Source organism: Tachypleus tridentatus, chromosome 11 (genome assembly GCF_004210375.1).
Source record: "Tachypleus tridentatus isolate NWPU-2018 chromosome 11, ASM421037v1, whole genome shotgun sequence".
Taxonomy (NCBI): Eukaryota; Metazoa; Arthropoda; class Merostomata; order Xiphosura; family Limulidae; genus Tachypleus; species Tachypleus tridentatus.
In genome coordinates, this window is record NC_134835.1 from 78,905,921 (window position 1) to 78,927,666 (window position 21,746).

General features: G+C 33.3%; 1 protein-coding gene and 1 non-coding gene across 4 annotated transcripts in view; both read right to left on the reverse strand.

The window, feature by feature from the left end:
* Nucleotides 1–4,105: 4,105 nt before the first annotated feature.
* LOC143232904 (U1 spliceosomal RNA) lies at nt 4,106–4,270 on the reverse strand. Its single transcript, XR_013017864.1, has one exon. It is a non-coding gene; the product is annotated as a U1 spliceosomal RNA (small nuclear RNA).
* Nucleotides 4,271–15,703: 11,433 nt separating this feature from the next.
* The window catches only part of LOC143232558 (uncharacterized), a 118,134-nt gene continuing 112,091 nt past the window's right edge, over nt 15,704–21,746 (reverse strand). For all 3 annotated transcript variants that reach the window (XM_076468133.1, XM_076468134.1, XM_076468135.1), the window contains exons 38-41: nt 20,382–20,594; nt 19,777–19,982; nt 17,558–17,644; nt 15,704–16,787 (exon numbers count right to left, since the gene is read on the reverse strand). In XM_076468133.1, the coding sequence (XP_076324248.1) occupies nt 16,488–16,787; nt 17,558–17,644; nt 19,777–19,982; nt 20,382–20,594 (806 nt within the window). In that variant the 3' untranslated portion in view covers nt 15,704–16,487. The remainder of the gene's footprint in view (nt 16,788–17,557; nt 17,645–19,776; nt 19,983–20,381; nt 20,595–21,746) is intronic.

Genomic DNA, 21,746 nt, shown 5'->3' on the forward strand with positions numbered 1-21,746 from the left:
TCGATTGGAAGCCTGTTTGTCTTGACGGCTGCGCCACCTAGTGCTGTATTTTGTTTATTTTTAAACAACATTGTAGGTACAAATAAGTTGTATGGTTGTTTCTTTTATTTAAAATAGACAAACACAAAATACTATTTGCAGAAAAAATTCACGTTGGTGATGATAAGCGACCTGAGATACATTTCGACTAAACAGAATTCATAGATTATGTTTGTTTGTAGTTAAGAACAAAATACTTTATGGATTGTAATGCGTTTTGCCCACCATAATTACAGAAATTGGGTTTCTGTCGTTATAAGTCCGGTGAATTACCGCTGTGCTACTGGTGAGAAGTGTTCATAGAAGTCCAACATTTCAATGAAAGAAAAGAAAATTCACTATAAAATTGAAGGATAAGTGTTGACTTATTCATTTTCAAGAAACTGGTTTATTTTGACGAGTAAACGAACTAGCACGTCACTTTTGACAAAGAATGGCGAAGGTTCTTAAAATGTTAAATACTCCTTTGTATGCCTTCAAGTCGCTTTATGTCAGGTTATTAGACAAATTCTATAAATTTAAGTTAACTTTATGAAATCATTATCAACAGAGCATCGAAGCCAATAATTGCCAGTTACACTATATTATCAACTTGTAATTTTGGGCCAGGCTTTCTTCAGTATTCGATTTGATGTCGCCAGTGTGCTGGGGCAAATGTCTCTGAATACGTACCTTAAACATAAAATAATTTCTAAATGATCGACGACAAGCAAAGCTTTTCAAGTATACATACATAATCTTTTGAGTTTGTGTTACTTTTCTAGTAAACCAAGGAAATATAACAAAGTTGGGGCGCTAAAAGTAGAATGTCGCCAGCAGAAAATTTTAATTTCAAAGGAAAAAAATTTAAGAATCAATCAAACCTTTATTGAAATTAATTAGAAAGCATTTATGTTTTGGAAAATGTTTATTAGTTGACTGATCCATTATTTTTTCACATAATAAAATATTCATAATAACACGTCGCCATAATCACGTGTTCTCCTTTATGGTTCTTTATTATCGTTTTTTTGTTGTTTGTTTTTTTTGAGTAAATTAAAAGATTGTCGCGTAAAAGTATATAATTTTACTCATTTGATCATACTCCAAACGTAGACTATCAAGAGATCTTGTGGGTATGTCCATTTGGAGCTGAGCGGTTCGGCATGGCCAGGTGGTTTAGGCACTCGACTCGTAATCCGAGTGTCACGGGTTCGAATCCCCATCATCCCCAAAATATGCTCGCTCTTTCAGCCGTGGTGTCGTTATAATGTGACGGTCAATCCCACTATTCGTTGGTAAAAGTGTAGCCCAAGAATTGACGGTGATGAGTAGCTGCCTTCACTCTTGTCTTACACTGCTAAATTAGGGTCTACTAGCGCAGATAGACGTCGTGAAGCTTTGCGCGACATTCAAAACAGAACAAAATCATTTGAAGCTTGTAACAGAATTCACTTTTGAGCACATGATCTCCTTCACGGATATATCGAGTGTATAGACTCAAATTATCAATTTGTTATATCGTTATACAGTACAGCCAATCAGTGCTTATCATCAATAACTCAAAGGGTAAAAGTAAAATGCATTCTTCGATAAGAATCGCAAAAAATGAACTTGCGTGAACTCCTTCACTTCATAGCGATATTATATATAAAGAGTGCGTAATGCTTTTCCCAAAATATTTAGTTTCTGTCACGTGCAAATGAATAAGGTTAGGTACCTTGTAAACGTATTAGTCGCAAATCAAAGTCCTTGAAAGGGATTACGTAACTGGCATGTACCTCTTCAACGTTATGACTAACATTTAAAGGTGCGAGTATTGGTAGCTTTAAGTTTAAATGTCTGATAAGTTACAGAGCTAAATTTGTGAACGATAGTTATGGTTCGGTATATAAAAACAAATAACTGAGGACATAGTGATATGCATGTGAAGGAATTCACAGAATGGATAGAGGAGATAGACGTCTTCATCAAGGTGGAAACATACGATAGATGTAGGCCGAGTGCTAGATATTTGGGAACAAGATTTTCGGTAATTATATTTTCAAGAACTGTATAAAACATACTTATAAGAGAAGATTTTTGTCAACATTTTCTATTTAAAAATGGACGCTCGAGAAAGTCTGGCTTTCATAGGCCTGTTAGTCTTACATCTCTTGTGGGAAAACGTTTGTAAAGTCTGAGACAAAATGCTTTATAAAGTTTAGAATTTTATTAGATAGCCAATATCAGGTTTTGTATATGGCACGGTTTCTTTACAGTAGATGTCTGTGGCTTGGTGCCGACGAATTTCAACGCTAAATAAACAGCACACAATCAGCTTGTTTCAAAATAAAACACACACACAAGCATAATAGCCGAAAAATGAACAAAAAAAATCGATACACTATTGGTTACCACAGCTGAGTCTAGAGCTTTAAATAACACTATCTTTTGTGAAAACTACACACAACTGGTGTAGTTGATATAGAAGCCATCTACAAAAACGTATTATTTCTTCTCTATCTCTGTTATTACGAGCTCTGAAGCTCACTTCAAAATTCGCTCGTTCTGGCTAAACTTATCAGATTATATCCATACAAATTATGAATTATAATCATGTGTGTATTATAATTTCAAAAAAAACCTACCATTTATTAGCTTTGCTCAATAAAGAAGTAGCATCCTCTTTACATTTAGCAACAACCAAGACATTAATATCATCTGCAAATTTAAATATTTATTGACTATTCCTTCATCTATGTCATTGATGTCGATCAAAAAGAGCAAAGGTCCTAAGAGTGAGTCCTGAAGTGGCTCACTTGTGACATTAATCTAGTTTGACTGAACTCCTTTCGTAACAACGCTCTGCTTTTGTTATCCCACCACTCTTCTACCCAACTTGCTAACTTATTTCCCACATCTTTCGAGACTTTTTTTTCTTACAAGCCTTCTATGTATCACATTGTCAAATGCTTTCGAAAAACTCAAACATACCAAAACTACATTATTATTACCCTCACCTACATAAGCAGTAACATTTTTCTATGTTTGTATTTTATCCTATTTTACGTCTTAAATACCGTACATGTGTTTTGATACAAAAACGAGAATGTAATAAAAAGAGGCAACTTCAAATTATATGGAATAGGTTTGTTTATATACAGCAATATGTATATAGTATAGAGTTAATTGTTAACTATAATTGAGACCTAAAAAGCTCCTATTATTACCCATATGGATGGAGTTATCCAACTTATTTTCCTCTTAAGGGACACAAACGCACAATTCGGCCTTACAGTTAAAATGAGTGAGGTTTGATAAAGTTACATTTGTATTTAATTACTTAAGTAACGGCCATACATAGGGGTATAACGAATGAAGATAATTTGTCTTGATTAATTATGAAATTGCTGTCTCGTTCTCGCGGCGACCTTAAGTAAGGTCACTGTGCCCTATGTATTCACATTTGATACTTGCAGCTACAGGACTGCAGATACTCGGGCAATTTTAACGAGAATGTGACACAGGGATTAAACCTTTTCCTCTGTTTTCCAAACATTGATAGCCTTTAAAATTCCGTATGACACGAATTTTAGGTGGAAACTCACATATCCAGAAATCTGCACTGAGCCTTCCATCCACAGGGCAAAGAGCAACAAACTTGTAGTGTTAAAAGCCCTCAGTTTACTGCTTAAGCCTACTGGTGTAGCTTTGCGCGAAATTGAGAAACCAACACAACATAAGCATACCAGGTTGGGAAAGAAATAAGAAATCAAAGAAGTCCTACTGATACAACAAATACAGCCAATGTAAAGGAACACCTTTATACCTGTACCAATTAATAACCTAACTGCAATGCCACCGTTACGCTCTCTACTGTATTTTAACAACGGTTTTAACTTCCATACCAGTGTGGTAAGCTTCACTGTTTCAAATAACATTCTAAGCTAAAGCAGAAATGTTTCATTTGTTGTGCATTATGTATTCATCCCATAAAGGGTGTATTGAGTACCATTGAACATTTTGAAGTTAAATACTTATGATTATTTAGTAACGACTTCATTTCTTTAATAACAAATTGAATTCTTCTTTTCGATTTCTACTACAGGGGATAGCGCGAACGCAGTCCCCCCACTACCAAAAATTACACGCTCCATCTGTCCCAGTTTGGGATAGTGGCAGAGGTCAACCCACCCAGAGTGCAATGGGCGAGCCTCGCTCTGGAGAAGCCACCTTGTTGATCATGGCATTCTCAGCGCCAGGTAAGTATGGAGCACACTCTTCATATAAGGCTTATGTAACAACACTTTGTAGTTATAAATACGGTGTAAAAATAAAATATATAATTAGTCTGAAAAAATTTTTAAATACTCGAAACAACTTTCAAACTCTATAATGGAACATTTTTTCTTGTCATTTATTTATATACAATAAAACTTTTCCTTTAATTTCACCACATTTATGAAACGTAAAAGACTATATTTGAGATTTTAAACCTCTCGATTGGAAGCCTGTTTGTCTTGGCGGCTGCGCCACCTAGTGCTGTATTTGGTTTATTTTTAAACAACATTGTAGGTACAAATAACTTGTATGGTTGTTTCTTTTATTTAAAATAGACAAACACAAAATACTATTTGCAGAAAAAATCCACGTTGGTGATGATAAGCGACCTGAGATACATTTCGACTAAACAGAATTCATAGATTATGTTTGTTTGTAGTTAAGAACAAAATACTTTATGGATTGTAATGCGTTTTGCCCACCATAATTACAGAAATTGGGTTTCTGTCGTTATAAGTCCGGTGAATTACCGCTGTGCTACTGGTGAGAAGTGTTCATAGAAGTCCAACATTTCAATGAAAGAAAAGAAAATTCACTATAAAATTGAAGGATAAGTGTTGACTTATTCATTTTCAAGAATCTGGTTTATTTTCACGAGTAAACGAACTAGCACGTCACTTTTGACAAAGAATGGCGAAGGTTCTTAAAATGTTAAATACTCCTTTGTATGCCTGCAAGTCGCTTTATGTCAGGTTATTAGACAAATTTTATAAATTTAAGTTAACTTTATGAAATCATTATCAACAGTGCATCGAAGCCAATAATTGCCAGTTACACTATATTATCAACTTGTAATTTTGGGCCAGGCTTTCTTCAGTATTTGATTTGATGTCGTCAGTGTACTGGGGCAAATGTCTCTGAATACGTATCTTAAACATAAAATAATTTCTAAATGAACGACGACAAGCAAAGCTTTTCAAGTATACATACATAATCTTTTGAGTTTGTGTTACTTTTTCTAGTAAACCAAGGAAATATAACAAAGTTGGGGCGCTAAAAGTAGAATGTCGCCAGCAGAAAATTTTAATTTCAAAGGAAAAAATTTAAGAATCAATCAAACCTTTATTGAAATTAATTAGAAAGCATTTATGTTTTGGAAAATGTTTATTAGTTGACTGTTCCATTATTTTTTCACATAAAAAAATATTCATAATAACACGTCGCCATAATCACGTGTTCTCCTTTATGGTTCTATATTATCGTTTTTTTGTTGTTTTTTTTTTTTGAGTAAATTAAAAGATTGTCGCCTAAAAGTATATAATTTTACTCATTTGATCATACTCCAAACGTAGACTATCAAGAGATCTTGTGGGTATGTCCATTTGGAGCTGAGCGGTTCGGCATGGCCAGGTGGTTTAGGCACTCGACTCGTAATCCGAGTGTCACGGGTTTGAATCCCCATCATCCCCAAAATATGCTCGCTCTTTCAGCCGTGGGGTCGTTATAATGTGACGGTCAATCCCACAATTCGTTGGTAAAAGTGTAGCCCAAGAATTGACGGTGATGAGTAGCTGCCTTCACTCTTGTCTTACACTGCTAAATTAGGGACTACTAGCGCAGATAGACGTCGTGAAGCTTTGCGCGACATTCAAAACAGAACAAAATCATTTGAAGCTTGTAATAGAATTCACTTTTAAGCACATGATCTCCTTCACGGATATATCGAGTGTATAGACTCAAATTATCAATTTGTTATTTCGTTATACAGTACAGCCAATCAGTGCTTATCATCAGTAACTCAAAGGGTAAAAGTAAAATGTATTCTTCGATAAGAATCGCTAAAAATGTACTTGCGTGAACTCCTTCACTTCATAGCGATATTATATATAAAGAGTGCCTAATGCTTTTCCCAAAATATTTAGTTTCTGTCACGTTCAAATGAATAAGGTTGGGTACCTTGTAAACGTATTAGTCGGAAATCAAAGTCCTTGAAAGGGATTACGTAACTGGCATGTACCTTTTTAACTGTATGACTAACATTTAAAGGTGCGAGTATTGGTAGCTTTAGGTTTAAATGTCTGATAAGTTACAGAGCTAAATTTGTGAACGATAGTTATGGTTCGGTATATAAAAACAAATAACTGAGGACATAGTGATATGCATGTAAAGGAATTCACAGAATGGATAGAGGAGATAGACGTCTTCATCAAGGTGGAAACATACGACAGATGTTGGCCGAGTGCTGAGTTTAGATATTCAGGGCCTAATATATTCAAATATATTTTTTTTAGCATTCATTATATTTAAGTTTCTTTTTATTGTTTACTTTTGAAACTATTTCAATTTTCGCCCTCAGTGTTGACGTTATTATCTCCTTTTTCTCTGTCTTCTTCTGTTTTTCTGTTTTTGATTTTTCTTGTTTTATACGTATAAGAATATTAATGTACATCAGAACGTTACAGGTAAAATGTATTTACATTTTTAGAAGAATAAATCAGACTTTCATTCGAACAATCAGCCAACACATAATTTCACGTGGTTTACTGGAACCGCTCCCATCTAATTGACAAATTACCCACTCTATGGAGGTCTTCACACTATCCTGACTAACGAATTTACCCACTTTATGAAGATCTTCATATTATCCTAACAAAACTATTTACTTATTGATGATTTTCACGCTATCGTAACGAACAAAACTTCCCACTTCATGAATATCTTCACACTATCCTAACTAACACACCAACTCACTTCATAAAGATCTTCAAATTATCCTAACTAACAAACCAACTCACTTCATGAAGATCTTCACACTATCCTAACTAACAAACCAACTCACTTCATAAAGATCTTCACACTATCTATCCTAACTAACAAAACTACCCATTTATTGTAGATCTTCACACTATCCCAACTAATAAATCTACCCACTTCATGAAGATCTTCACACTATCCTAGCTAGCAAAACTACCTAGTTCACGGAGATCTTCACACTATATAAAACAACAGCAGATCCGATTCTCATTTACGAGTGCTATTTCCAATACTTTCAGTTCAAAGCAGTAAAGCCATACTACTTACAACTGCATAGAACAATAAACAATTTTTCAACTCTGCGATGACATTGCCACTACACATTATTTTGCCCAGTGCCGGTCCATTTTCCCAAACAAGCCGAGAAACCTCCATCACTAACCAAGCCACCCAGAACGACTTCCCGGAAATAAAAGATGCGACCATATGAACAAATATTATCACTTTTGAGAAACAGTCTACGGAATCCAAGCTGTACGCAAAAAGAAAATCCACGCAGACACTTCCAACCTTTATCGAACAACCTTCTTCAACGACTCTGGCCCTATACGTTTACACTGGTCGACTCAAAGTCTTCTATCAGTTGGACTCAATCTACTATGATTACAGGGGAGACGATGACTATGATTGGACCTTTCCAATGTTACACTGTCACAAATTTCAATCATCTTCTAAGAAATTAACCCTCGTCTTCTCAATCACCGACTTTCTTTTCCGTTTAGAGCTTTTCTTCGGCATGGTCTGGGCATACTTTTTCGACCGACCCTTTGACTGTGAAACTGGATTTTCTCGTAGCGCTCCCGTTTTCTCCTCATCAACATTATCCGGATTTGGATTTACAGATTCCTGCCTCCCCTTTGTACCACTGCGGTAGTTTGGTTTGTCTGGACCTCTTCTGCTCATGGCTCCTGGACTCCTCTTGACTGTTTGAATAGAAGCTATAGTTTCTGAACACCCCCAGTAACCCCCAAAGATCGCCACCCGAAACTCGTTCTAGTTTTCCTATTTCTTATTTTCATCACAAATTACTTTTAAGTTATCGATAAAGTGTTTTCCTCAATTCAAAATAAAACATTTGTGTCCGATCTCTATTTCTTTGGTTGTGTTTTAATTTACTTACCACTGCAGCATACTTCCTACACATGTTCTGGATATTGGACGAAGTAAAGATTAATCTGTTGGTTCCAACTTTACTTGATAATACTATAGGGAAAAATACTCTAAAACTCGCATTTAAAGTCACGAAATCTATTTTACCCCTCCACCGCCCCTTTCGTAAAGCGCCAAAAAATTCGTTTGGAATATTATCTAAATCACTAGAATGAGTAGCAGGGTCACTAGAGCCCTGTACTTTTAACAGACCAAGCTATTTCAATGACCGATGAGTTGAGTATGGCGATCCATTGGTCACGCAACAGCGTTATATACAATCGCTTTATGGCACTTCAACAATAGTATTAATAAGCGTACATAGGGCACATTTACTGTTTGACGATATACTGACGTATCATTAAAACCAAGTATATTACCTTTCACAAGTGCAATTGAACCAGATGCCGGAAAATGCCTGGTATCGTTTCTTCAAATCATGATTAACTATCATGAACAAAGACCATCTGAGTTAATAGGTTAGCTTGAAAAAGACCCTAATATCGACTAATAAGTAATACTAACAAAACTCCACAGACAAGGCTGATTCGTACTGGATATTGCCGGTTGTGTGTGTCTGAAATTGTTCCCCATTAGATCTGTGACATGTCTACAGACTCACACTAGAAACCATGTTTCGATACCCCTGGTGGGGAGATCACAAATAGCTCATCGTGTACTTTTGTGCTTAATTCTAAACAAACAAATTCTCTCAGACAAGTTTATTTAATTATACTTTAACTCTTACCATACTGAATTTGTGAACACCATAAGCGAGGATTTAATAAAACCGTTTGATCACTCTTGTTTGTTTGTTTGTTTTTGAATTTCGCACAAAGCTACTCGAGGGCGATCTGTGCTAGCCATCCCTAATTTAGCAGTGTAAGACTAGAGGGAAGGCAGCTAGTCATCACCACCCACCGCCAACTTTTGGGATACTCTTTTACCAACAAATAGTGGGATTGACCGTACATTATAATGCCCCCACGGCTGAAAGGGCGAGTATGTTTGGCGCGACGGGGATGCGAACCCGCGACCCTCAGATTACGAGTCGCACGCCTTAACACTCTTGGCCATGGCGGGCCTTGATCACTCTTGTTAGTGATAAATATTTTTCCTAAAATTTGTCCTTATACATGTTCGTTATTCATTATGAGGCAATCCAACGATAAAATCTGGCTTTTTAAATACGTTTATAAATACCAATATTAATATGCATTTTCAGCTTAGTATACGGATTTAGAACTAACCTAAATATCCTAAGTTAGCTGAATCTCGTGAGGTATTACAGGATATGTGGCTCAAAATATAATCGATATCAATGATGTCGAAAAAACAAGCAGTTTCAAACAGTCTTAATATAAACGAGCGCCTTCGAAATATCCAAAATAATAATAAACATTCTAGGGTATGGAGACAAACTACAACGCCAGGCACCATACATTGAAACATACAATTATACTTAGTGTTATTCAGTGATTAATGGTTGAAGTCCTGTAAGTTGACAATTGCGACTGAAGACTATAACAACTGTGCTCTGTCTGAGTAAATATCTGTACTGTAGTGAGTTATTTACGTGACTGAACCTTGAACTATTTCCACCATCAATAAACTTTTCGTTCTGCTTATAAATCGTTGTTTCCTTACGTATGATTCGTAACCATGACAATATAATCAAATCTCGAATCAAAAATTGAGAAAGGAAGTGTAAGTTACTTTTCACCTAAGATACCAAGCGAAATTTTTGACTTAGCGTTTTCTGTACGCAAAGAAATTGTGACTCGAACAAATAGTCTATGTATTATTCTCTAATATTTGGTTATACTCTAGGTGAAAAGAAGAAAATGAGATGTCGAAAAAAGTTTTCCAGTTCCAGTGTTTATTGAATTACATGGTAAAAACAGGTAAAGTATTGCGAATGAAATCAAAGTTAAGTTCGAACTGAATGGACGAAATGTATTTGACCTATATATACAGTCAGAGCTACATGTGTTACAAATATAGAAGTATAAATCCCAATATATAGAAATTGAATCGTTCAGAAACATTTTGTCCCTATCTCGTCCATTCTCTCAAATCAGTTGGAAGTTTCCGCTGCACCTCTAACACCTTATGTATTAAGCTTCTTTGTAATTGTTGGATAACTATTTGCATATTTTTCGAACTAAACAACTCATTGGAGTCATTTGATAAAACTGCTGTAAATTAAGGTAAAACGTTATTCGATGTTAGGTGGCGTTCCAATACAGGACCTGTAATAACACAGGTCTCGGATAGCTGGAGACCTGTAAGAAATTTGCTACTTGTTCAGATGGCCAAAACGTTATAACAGATGAAAATGGTGTAGCTCAAATTGTCTGTAAATTTATCAATATGTTAACAGTTTGTAACAACAGACTAAGTCAAATCGATACAGTCATTTAGAACAAACGTTTATCGGTTGATGAGGCAGCGATGCTTATTTAAGGTCTTCACAATTCATTACAGATGCTTACCTCGAAGTAATCAGGTCAGAAGCTACAGAGCTGGCTCTACAGATGTCTATTACTCTAGAATTTATATTTGTTTATTTTTGAATTTCGCACAAAGCTACTCGAGGGCTATCTGTGCTCGCCGTCCCAAATTTAGCAGTGTAAGACTAGAGGGAAGGCAGCTAGTCATCACCACCACCGCCAACTTTTATGCTACTCTTTTACCAACAAATAGTTGGATTGACCGTACATTATAACGGCCCACGGCTGAAAGGGGCGAGCATGTTTGGCGCGACGGGGATGCGAACCCGCAACCCTCAGATTACGAGTCGCACGCCTTAACACGCTTGGCCATGCCGGGCCCTCTAGTATTTAAAGAGAAGAGAAGAAGAGTAAAAAATATTTCATGGAGAAGAGGCAACTGAGGAACATTACAATATTACACTAAAACAAAATTTTTAACTAGAATGCTACGCTGTCGTTAATACGGTCATGTTAAACTTTGAAGAGCGTTTTAAGGGCCTTAATGACAGAAATGTTGATTTTTCACTCTCTAAGTGGAGCTAAATCTAGTTTGAAAAAAAAATGTGCCAAGAATTTAGCTATTAAGTGTGTAAAAATCCCTACGAATTTTTATCTGTTTGTTTGTTTGGAATTTCGTGCAAAGCTACACGAGAACATATCTGCGCTAGCCGTCCCTAATTTAGAAGTGTAAGACTAGAAGAAAAGCAGTTGTCATCACCACCCACGAATAATGGGATTGACTATCACATTATAACGTCCTCACGGCTGAAAGGGCGAGTATGTTTGGTGTGACGGGGATTCGAACCCGCGGATTACGAGTTGAGTGCCTTAACCATCTGGCCATGCTGGGCCTACATTTTTATCTGAAGTTGAAAGTTTTAAACTATAACTATCGTCAATGCTTGTAGAAGTAAAAGCTGCTCCTTTGAATCTTCTAAATGTCATTCATGAGTGGTGTTTCACAGCCTAATGCCCCTCAGTGACATAGCAGTATATCTGTGGACTTACAACAATAGAAACCAGATTTCGATACACGTGGTGGACAGAGCACACATAACCATTTGTGCAGTTTTGTGCTTAACTGGAAACCAGCAACTAAACTACGACACAGTATTGAAATCACCTTTCGCAATCTTTAACCCTTTCCAGCGACTAGAGTTGAGTGCAGTTTCAGCAAACAGGAATTAACAAATTATTTGAGTTCAACAGTAAGTCAGCAGCATGTAAATATCCATTGATTAACTAACTACAAACAATTCTGATTATAATGATATCATTAAAATATTTGCATCTGATAAGGTCCGGAGTTGATATGTAAATTTCTGTACCAAGTAAAATACTCTGAATTGGAACTTTCTTAATTTTTATTTCATTAGACTTAGTTCTATTTCATATTAATTAAGAACAAAGCTGTTAATTATTCGGCATGCAATTTGTATCTTAAAATGCGAGATTAATAAACACAGATAAAATTACAAAACAGTTTTCACATGGATAGACTGGTTCTATAAATTGGGGAAACATTTTTGGAACTTGCCCCAAAAGCAAACATACCTTGTTACACTTCTGATTGTGGGTTTTAGTTTTATTATTTATGGATTTGTGACAGCATGTACTGCTACTCAGCCTTGGTTATTATACAGAATTAACTTTGTGAATTTTATTCTTTAGTTTTAATTATTTTTCTTCAGGATACTATAGTTAGAATATTAATTTTACAACTAAAATTTTAAAATTAAAATTAATATCTGTAAGAATTAAAGTATTTTCGGTAACTTCTGTGTCACAACTTTAAAATGCTATCTTTGAAAACATAACATTTTAACTATAAGCCCAATGTCAATAAAAAAAATAAAGTTTTCAAAAAATATCCGTTGCCATCATTATTTTAACGTCCTTGTGGTAAGTTTCAAGTGCAATATACATAATGTGGATTCAAATTAGTTTGTTTTCAACTAAAGCCTAATTTCTTTGTATGAAGCGTTCGTTCATCATTAATGTCCATTGTTGTAATTTTTGAAACACATTCCCCCTCATGGAGAACATTGGTTCAAGATTAGCTACAGAAAAATGTCATCACACCGTTAATATACCGCAGAAAAACATCAAGCTGGTGAATTAATGGAAAATGATAAGTTTGATGTTTTCCAACGTGTTCACATTATAAATCGTATTACAGTTATGTCAATCTTAATTTCAACTTTATCGTTTTGGGGTTTTTAGCATACACAGTAAATATCTATAACAACTATTACAAATCTTCAACTATAGTGGTCAGTAGTACTAACACTGATCTGTAAAATACTCTTTCCTATTTTGTAAGGATAAAATCTTTAGAAATGCCAGTAATCTTATGAGTATGATGTAACAAAATACTAATAATTAACTTTAATAAAAAAAAAAGTAGGCTGAAACTTTCTTAAGTTAAATGTTGTAATCTGATACTTGTCAGGCTAATAAATGTTAACTCAGTATTTTTACTTCAGTAGCAAATTTTGGATGTAGATGCTTAACTTACAGGTTGAAGTTAAAAAAAAATATGTTTTTCTTTATTTACTGAAAATAAACACAATGAACCATCTGCGCTGTGTCTACCAGGTGGAAGGAAGACTAAACCTTAATACCTTCTTTGATTGGTTGATTGATATTAAGTACAAAACTACACAATTGGCTATCTGTGCTCAGCTTAATGAATGTAACGAAACTTGTATTTAAGTGTCAGCTGAGCCATCGCGAGGAAGAGGGGGTCCCTTAGCAACAATGCAATATTGATTAAATTAAAGATGTACTGATCTAAATTGAGGGATTGGGGCGTATACCTCGTTTAATAATTGCGTTATCCATGGTACTATATAATAGGAAGAGTGACCACATAGTGAAGAACTGAAAAAAACATACTTTATATAGGCTACATTTAATTTCTTTGTTATTATAAAAACATTAACAATGTTTCAAATGCATATCGAAAGAGATTAAATAACAAACAAATAAACATAAGTTGGCCAGATTTCTGAAAATTACTTGCCATTTTTTTTCAAAAATAAACCATTCTTTATACAATAACTTAAATTCATCTAAAACCAACCAATTCAAGATTCAGATTTTCTTAAAATAAATTATATCAGAATAATTAGTGTGTCCATATATGGATAAAAAAACAATGTTTGAAAGGTTCCCATAAAAGACTGTTGCTTTCTTTCGTTTTTGCGTTGATATAAAAAATGCCAAATTTTTACGTGAAATTAATTTATTAAAGCTTTTGTTTGTTTTGGAATTTCGCACAAAGCTGCTCGAGGGCAATTTGTGCTAGCCGTCCCTAAGTTAGCAGTGTAAGACTAGAGGGAAGGTAGCTAGTCATCACCACCCACTGCCAACTCTTAGGCTACTCTTTTACCAACGAATAGTGGGATTGACCGTCACATTATACGCCCCCACGGTTGGGAGGGCGAGCATGTTTAGCGCGACGCGGGTGCGAACCCGCGACCCTCAGATTATGAGTCGCACGCCTTACGCGCTTGGCCATGCCGGGCCTTATAAATAGGTAACCAAGAAAGATGTTATAACAAACTTCAAAAGCGAAGCTACTTAATTATCAGCTTCGAGTGATATCTAATTTGTCATCAAGCCATCATCTTCTTCCAATACACCAAATTATTCCTTCTTCTATAGGGAATATCCGAAAAGGACATCAATAATTTTTAGAATTTTTAAGAATTTCAAGAGGTTTAGAACAATTAGCTATATCGTTTCTGGTGAATCTTAAAATTTTTTAAATTAATTTTGGTGTGAAAAGTAAGTTATCATATGAATACAAATGTTCTAAAGCTAAATTATTGTTTAAAATACTTCTAAAAATGCTATTTAATTACGCTTTTTTATTAAAATATAAAACAATTGACTAAAATATCTCAAATCGGTTGTTTTAAACCTTTGTGCAACACCTAATTAAACCAAACCTTTCTATTTACACAGAGGAATTAATGCCATTTGCAAATCATTTATTGCACTTTAGAAAATTACGTACATGAAATTACAATTAAACTTTGCATATGAGAATTCTCATACACACTTTGAGAGTTCTGGTGTTAAAATATTTTAACGTTTTCTCTAATTAAATTATAAACAAATAAACTGATAGAAGAAATAATCTGTTATTTACAAAATTGAATAATTTGTAATGTTAAAACTATGACCTGTTCACTTTGAATCAAGTTTCTTAAAGAAATAATATTACTTATGTATCACTTTTGCTGTCAAATGAGTTAAAACTAATTTTGTATTAAAAATAATATCTTTTAACTTTTAGTTACATTTTTTGTAGAAATAAAATGATTCTGCATCATCCCTGAAATTTGCAGAGTTAAAAATACTTCAATGTTAAAACTATGATCTGTATTTTATAGTCTAGTTGTAGAAATGTCTTACGTATTAACCCTGTCATTAGTAGAGTTAAAACTGCATTTTTATGTTAAAACTAGGATTTCTTCCCAAACTTCTTGTATAAATAAAATGACTAATGTATTATCCTTCTCATCAACAGAGTTAGGCCTGTGTCTAAATTTTCATTAAAAAATTACTGAAATAAGCAAAATCTGTGACGTGATAAAAATTATGTTGCAATTATATGCAAAACTAAGTTAAAAAATTAAAATTTCTCCTGGGCCTAAAATCTGAGGTTTTCTTTCCCGAGGTAGACACAGTGCATGTAGCCCATACCTTTACATTTAAAAACAAGACAAAAAGAGAGAAAAAAACACCCATGAATCTTCATTTATCAAATACATTGCACATTATAACTTGAAGAGTCTAACAGAATACATATGATATATCCTCTGTGATAAATTTTGTTTAGTTGATATCATTGTATGAGGGCAAAAGAGAGGTTATAGAATGTGAATGTTCTAAATTTTATAATAATTTAAAAATTAAACAAGTAACAACCTTACTAAAAAGGGTATAAACAGTTTTTAAATCCTGAATTTTGATATTTATTCAAGCTAGCACTTACATCAATTTTGAATTTTAAGCTTTAAATAATAAAAGCAAAAAAACACATTTCTGTTGCAAAACAATTATTACAAAACATCATTTTAAAAAAATATTATGGTCATCACACAGTGGCAGTTTTAATTGGAAAATATAAATTCAAAATAAATTTTTCTTTATTAATAAAAATACTTCAAATCTGATATCTTATGTAAACAAGACAGAGGTCTAAACCATAATGAGACACTTTGGCAGTGTTCTTGCTTTTAACCATATTCTTTTACATTGAAGATAAAAAGCAATTATATTCCATAAAACATATTTTAGTTTTAGCACATTGACATTTTATTAACAAATCTCTCTCTAACTAAATATTTCATGAAGCTATAGAACCACCGAGATGAAACAAATATAACACAGATCCAATAGTATTATACATAAAACTTCATATGTATGTAAACCTGCTTGTCCTGGCAGTGAATGTTATAAAGCACCATGATTTTTTATTACACACAATAACAAAACAGCAAGGTACAATAAGATAAGATCCTTCTGAGTATGTCAATATAAATGATAAAACATATCTAATGAATGTCACAAGCAACATGTGTTTTATACTTGTGAATTTAAAAATTATTTTAATTACATTTTGTATTATTTTTGAAAAAGAAAGTAAACATATCTTAAGTGTTCCTTGCTAAAATAGCTCTCAAATAACATGCTGGAATAAAGCTGTCAAGGAATTATAGAATGTTACAACTACTATGATGAAGGTGGAAGGAAAATTTCTTCTTCATTATTTCTTCCTGACAGTCTCCGTATACAAACCTTACACCTGGAGATTCTGGAGCGAAGATCTCCTGCTTTCAGAGTTTGGGAATCTGGAACTCGGAAGTCAGCATTTCTCTCAATGGTTGCAAGCCAAAAACTGTAGGCTGTTGTGTAGTAATTGCAGCGTCCATGACCTTGACACTCAATGAAAGGATTAGGTCGAAAATCTTCCAGACAAGAACCAGGAGACCACAGTGGCTGACCACTTCCTTCTGCACCAGCATCTGTGTTCTAAGTAGAAAAAAACTTTTAAATCAATTCTCTTCTGAGAGAAAAAAATTACTTTAACTAGTCAATGCTATTAGCAGGTTGAGGATGTATTGGGTTGAGGAATAATTCGTGAGCGTTTTTTCAAGTTAAACAAATATATTCATAAATGAAACGCTTTCGCAAAATATTTCATGTCATTTGGTAGATAATTTTTTGCTCTAATAGATGGTGTGTTTGATTTTCATATGTCTTTAATTTTTTGCTTTCATTTTCAGCTCATTAAATGGAATGTCAAGTTCTTTTCGCATTTAATTTCTTGCAATTTCGTTTAAAACAATGCATACTATATACCTAGGTATTACATGAAATAAAGTATCATAATAAATGTTTTGGGTGTAATGTGTTCATGCATTGAAGTATTGTATAGTCTTGCATGTAATGCTTGAATGAAATTATTTAAAAACGCTCACGAATTATTCCTCAACCTAATATAATAAACATCAAATAGCAGTTCTTACAAAATTGTTTAGTTTCTGTATGTTAATATTGATTTTTTATACAATTTTGGAGGAAAAAGGTTGCTTCATACAATAGTTTCTGTAAGGAAAAGGACAAATTTGTATTATTAGGTTTTTGGAAAGGTCACTGACATCATGAGAGGAAAAAGAATAATTTGAAGTCTTTTTTTCAAAAAGGATATGAAGGAAAATACAGTTTTTTGGTAGAGAAATAACTTAAAACATGAAACCATACTCTTGCAATATTTATCTAGACACAAAAGCCTAATTTACCATGAAGAAACTGTAACCAATCCAGAGTCCATCCCATCCAATAGGACAATCAGGTATGTCCATAGTTTGACTATGAACAGCAATAACCTGAATAAAATAAAACCATTATATATTATGATATTTAAAGACTTTGACACTGAAACAGATAATTAGCTATGCAATTTCTAAGTTCTTCTATTTCACCTAAACATTTAGAACCAACAGGTTACAGTTTTAAAAGCTTAATAATTAATCCCCTGAAATATTTCATCTCCAATCTAATTGAGACAGAAAAAAAATTATTTTCTAAAAACATGTTTTACTATTTCTGAAACATAAACAAATCTAGGCCACTAACACATATCCTGTAAGAATCAGTGATTTCTTCACAGAATTACTAAGTCTTAGAACAAACACAATTATATAAAACAACACTTACATTTCAAATTCCATTGCTATTCATACTACAGAGGATGAGTATGTTATATCAAAATTATTCTGGAGTCTCATCAAGTGATTACAATCCATGCTACCACATTCACTTATGTTCTATTTGCTAATCATACATCTTACAAATAGGCCTACAGCATAGTTTCTATTGCAAAAGATCTGCTGTAAGGTTGTTAGCTCCATTTCACACTACTTCTCCATGAATTCTCACCTATAATAAGGCATTGTACTTTGCTTACCATGGTTGGGATATGACTTGTTGCAGGTCTCTTTATTAATAGTCTTCATCCCAATTTGATCCATATTCCTTTGTTTTCCAATATCTTTACGACTTGAAAATTCTAAATCCCCGATATGAATAAATCTTTAAAATTTGAGTTAAGAATACTTTGTTTCAGAAAGGGTCATTACATACCATTACCAAAAGCAATGAGTGTGTGGTGGCATCACATTACCTATGTCAAAATATAGTTCTTATACACGTTATTCCCACAAACCTTTATATTAGTTGATGTTTTGTCTGTCACAAACTACTTTTTAGTGGTATATATAGTAATGTAAATATATGGGTGGGACTACAGATCCTTCTACAATAGGTGTCTATGACTTGTTGGTGATAAATTTGACAATAAATGGACAGCACACACTCCATTTGCTTTTAAAATAACATATATATATTAGAAACAAGTTAAACATAGCTACAAACATTCTTTACACAATGGAGATCATAGTTGTGTCTTAAATACTATACAGTTCTCTTCTTGTTGTCAATAGTCCAGATGGGTCAATTTAATTGCTTTAGAATTCAGTTGATAAGCCAAACTATTTTTCTCTATTCTTATCACAGTAGTATCCATGTATAATCCACTTACAGTGTCACATTAGTTACCACAGTTGTATCATGAATTTCTAATATTCATCTACTTTCGTACTTCCAAAAATCGCCTGCCTTTTCTAAAAGTCCACACAGGTGTGTTCAATCACTTTAAAATACCCTTTGACAAGACAGATTATTTTTCTTATCTCTTTCAAACTGTTAACCTCCCTGTAATATATCAATCATTAGGTTATTCATTCCCACAATAATTAACTTTATGTTTTTTAACTTGTCTCTGACCAAACTTCTCTTTCACATGTCTTTACATTTACTCACTTTCCTCTTGTCTGGTTACAGCCATTTATAAATTTATCACTTAGGCCTTCTAGAAGACTCCATAACTTTGACATCAATGGATTACAAACACAACATTCAATAGTCTCAAAATCTTTTATACCCAATATTGCCACATGATGTGTTGAATTGCATGTTTGAACTTGTATTGATATAACATATTCAACCCTCTGTATTTCTTAAATTTATGTCTTCACTTCAAAATCTATTGGTCCAAAATGCAAGCAAGTTACTCACAGTTTACTTGTTAAAAGCCTAAACAATTTGAACACCCAACTATGCCACACTTAGTTTTTGTTTCCAATTTAAATGATAAGATAAAAAGAAAACCTTTTTCTTTTCATAATTAGGTTATTTAAAAGTGTTGTATGTTCATTTAGCAATCTTATTTGCATTCAAGTTCTTTATATGTAGTCATGTCATGTTTCTGTGTATTAAGTATTCTCTTATTTTTCTTGAGATCTTTTGATATAAACATTAGCCATTTAATTCTTTTTAACTTACAGCAGTTTTAACTTTTATGTGCTTACAATGTGATGCATTCATAAATAATAAAAGTAACAGGTATATTTTTTAATAGCTCTTTCTAAAACTGTGATTCTTAAGTTCCTGTACCCACCTGGGTTGAAGATTCACAAACAACACATCGACTGATATATCGCTGAATATCTCTTCCAACAATAGGAGTCATCATCATGGGCATTGGTTCAGGTGTGCTTAACCAATAACTATAGTCATTACGAGATGCCAAATTGCAAACATTATTAAGGTTACAGAACATAAATGGCATTGTTGAAAACCTTCTCAAACAACTACCAGGACCACCTAAGAAAAATAAATGTTAAAAGATTTCAGTTGTGTAACCAAGTCACGAGTTTGTAATTGCAGAATATTTTAATGTATACTATTTGAGCTTTGTGAAATCCATTATAAGTATTTTGCACCAACATTTGAAAGTAAATAAAGGATCTTACCATACAAGAATTATGGATCTAAACAATCTTAATTACAAAAGTAACCTGCTATACTTTTGAAGCTTAAAATTTTTTCTTGCTAGTCCATCTACATGACCTATTATGTATTTCTTATTGAAGTTTTGGATTATAAAAATAACAAAAAAAACTTTCACAGACATAACAATATTTTCATGTAATTCCAATATAATTTATGGATAGTGAATAAATAAAATTATAGATTTCTTCTAAGACTTAGAAGGTTACTCACCTAAATCCTGCCCATGAGCTCTTTCATTTCCCATAATATAGAGGAGGGAATAACCATTCCACATTGGTGTAGTACCTCTTGGACATTGAGGTATCTCCACTGACTGGCTGTGACGAGTATAATAATACCCACGAGATGGTGCTGGGGATCCTGGAGATCCACGTTGTCCTGGATCTCCAGACTGTCCACGAGAACCTGGGAAACCTTCTTCTCCTAGTAAAAAAGAATAGGAGATTTAGTTGATAACTTAAGTAGATTTCTTTTACATACTAGTAGTAGAAATTTATCAATTAAAACTCTAAAATATAATTTTCTTCTTTATATTAAGAGTCTTTTAAAAAGTGGACTAAAACAGAATTTCCTTAAAGAATACAGAAACAAATTTATTTCTACATAAATGAGGATTTGGTTTAAGCTAAAACAGATTTTTCTTCAGAAAGAATAGAGTTGAAAAGTACTTTAGAATCAATTTAGCTTTTGCCTACAGAAAGAGAGAACTATAAAAAGCAAACTATGTTAATTTCTTTTCTAGAAGCAACTCTAAAACTCAATATAGGACAATTCCACACATAAAATTATTTTAATTTACAAAAAACTCACTTGAATTAATTAGCAATAAACAGCTTAAAATAAAAAAATAATACTGAAGACTAAGGATATAGCTTGATCTGCTCTCACAAGCTAAGGACTTTTTTCATTTTGAAAGTTTTCTAATATCAATTTCTGATACTATGCATTGTTTTTTGGCAGTCAGTCACTTCCATTTGCACACTTGCACAAAAAATCCAAATGACTATTACTATCTGCTATTCTTATGGAACACAATAATAAATGTCATAGAAAACAAATAAATGATATTTCTACCATTTGCATCTACTAGTTAATCTATTAAATGTCATTATTTTTTTTTATTTTTGTGTTATCATTATACTCTTATTATAAAGAACTTTTTTGGTACTATCAGTCTAAAATAGATATTTAGGACTAACCTAAATCTCCTAAGCTGGGCACACTCATAAAATGTTGTTGGAACTTTAGCCAAAAATATTGTTAACAGTGAGGGTACCCAAATGATGAAACAATGCATTCTAATCTTTAATTAGCTAGATGATGATCAGGTTGATTTTGAGTTTTGTTGCAAGCTGATAACTTACTCTTATCAGATATTATTATGATTTATTTTTATTTCTATTTACTTTTTTTTACACTTGTGTTTGTGTGTGTGTGTATTGGAAATGGGAGACTCCAGACCCACGCACACTCTAAGGATCTGCTACTTTTGCTATTACTCTTTTATGAAATGCAGTCATCAGATTTAATATATAAATACTAGAAACAATGCTAAAATTACTTAAAATTAAGATT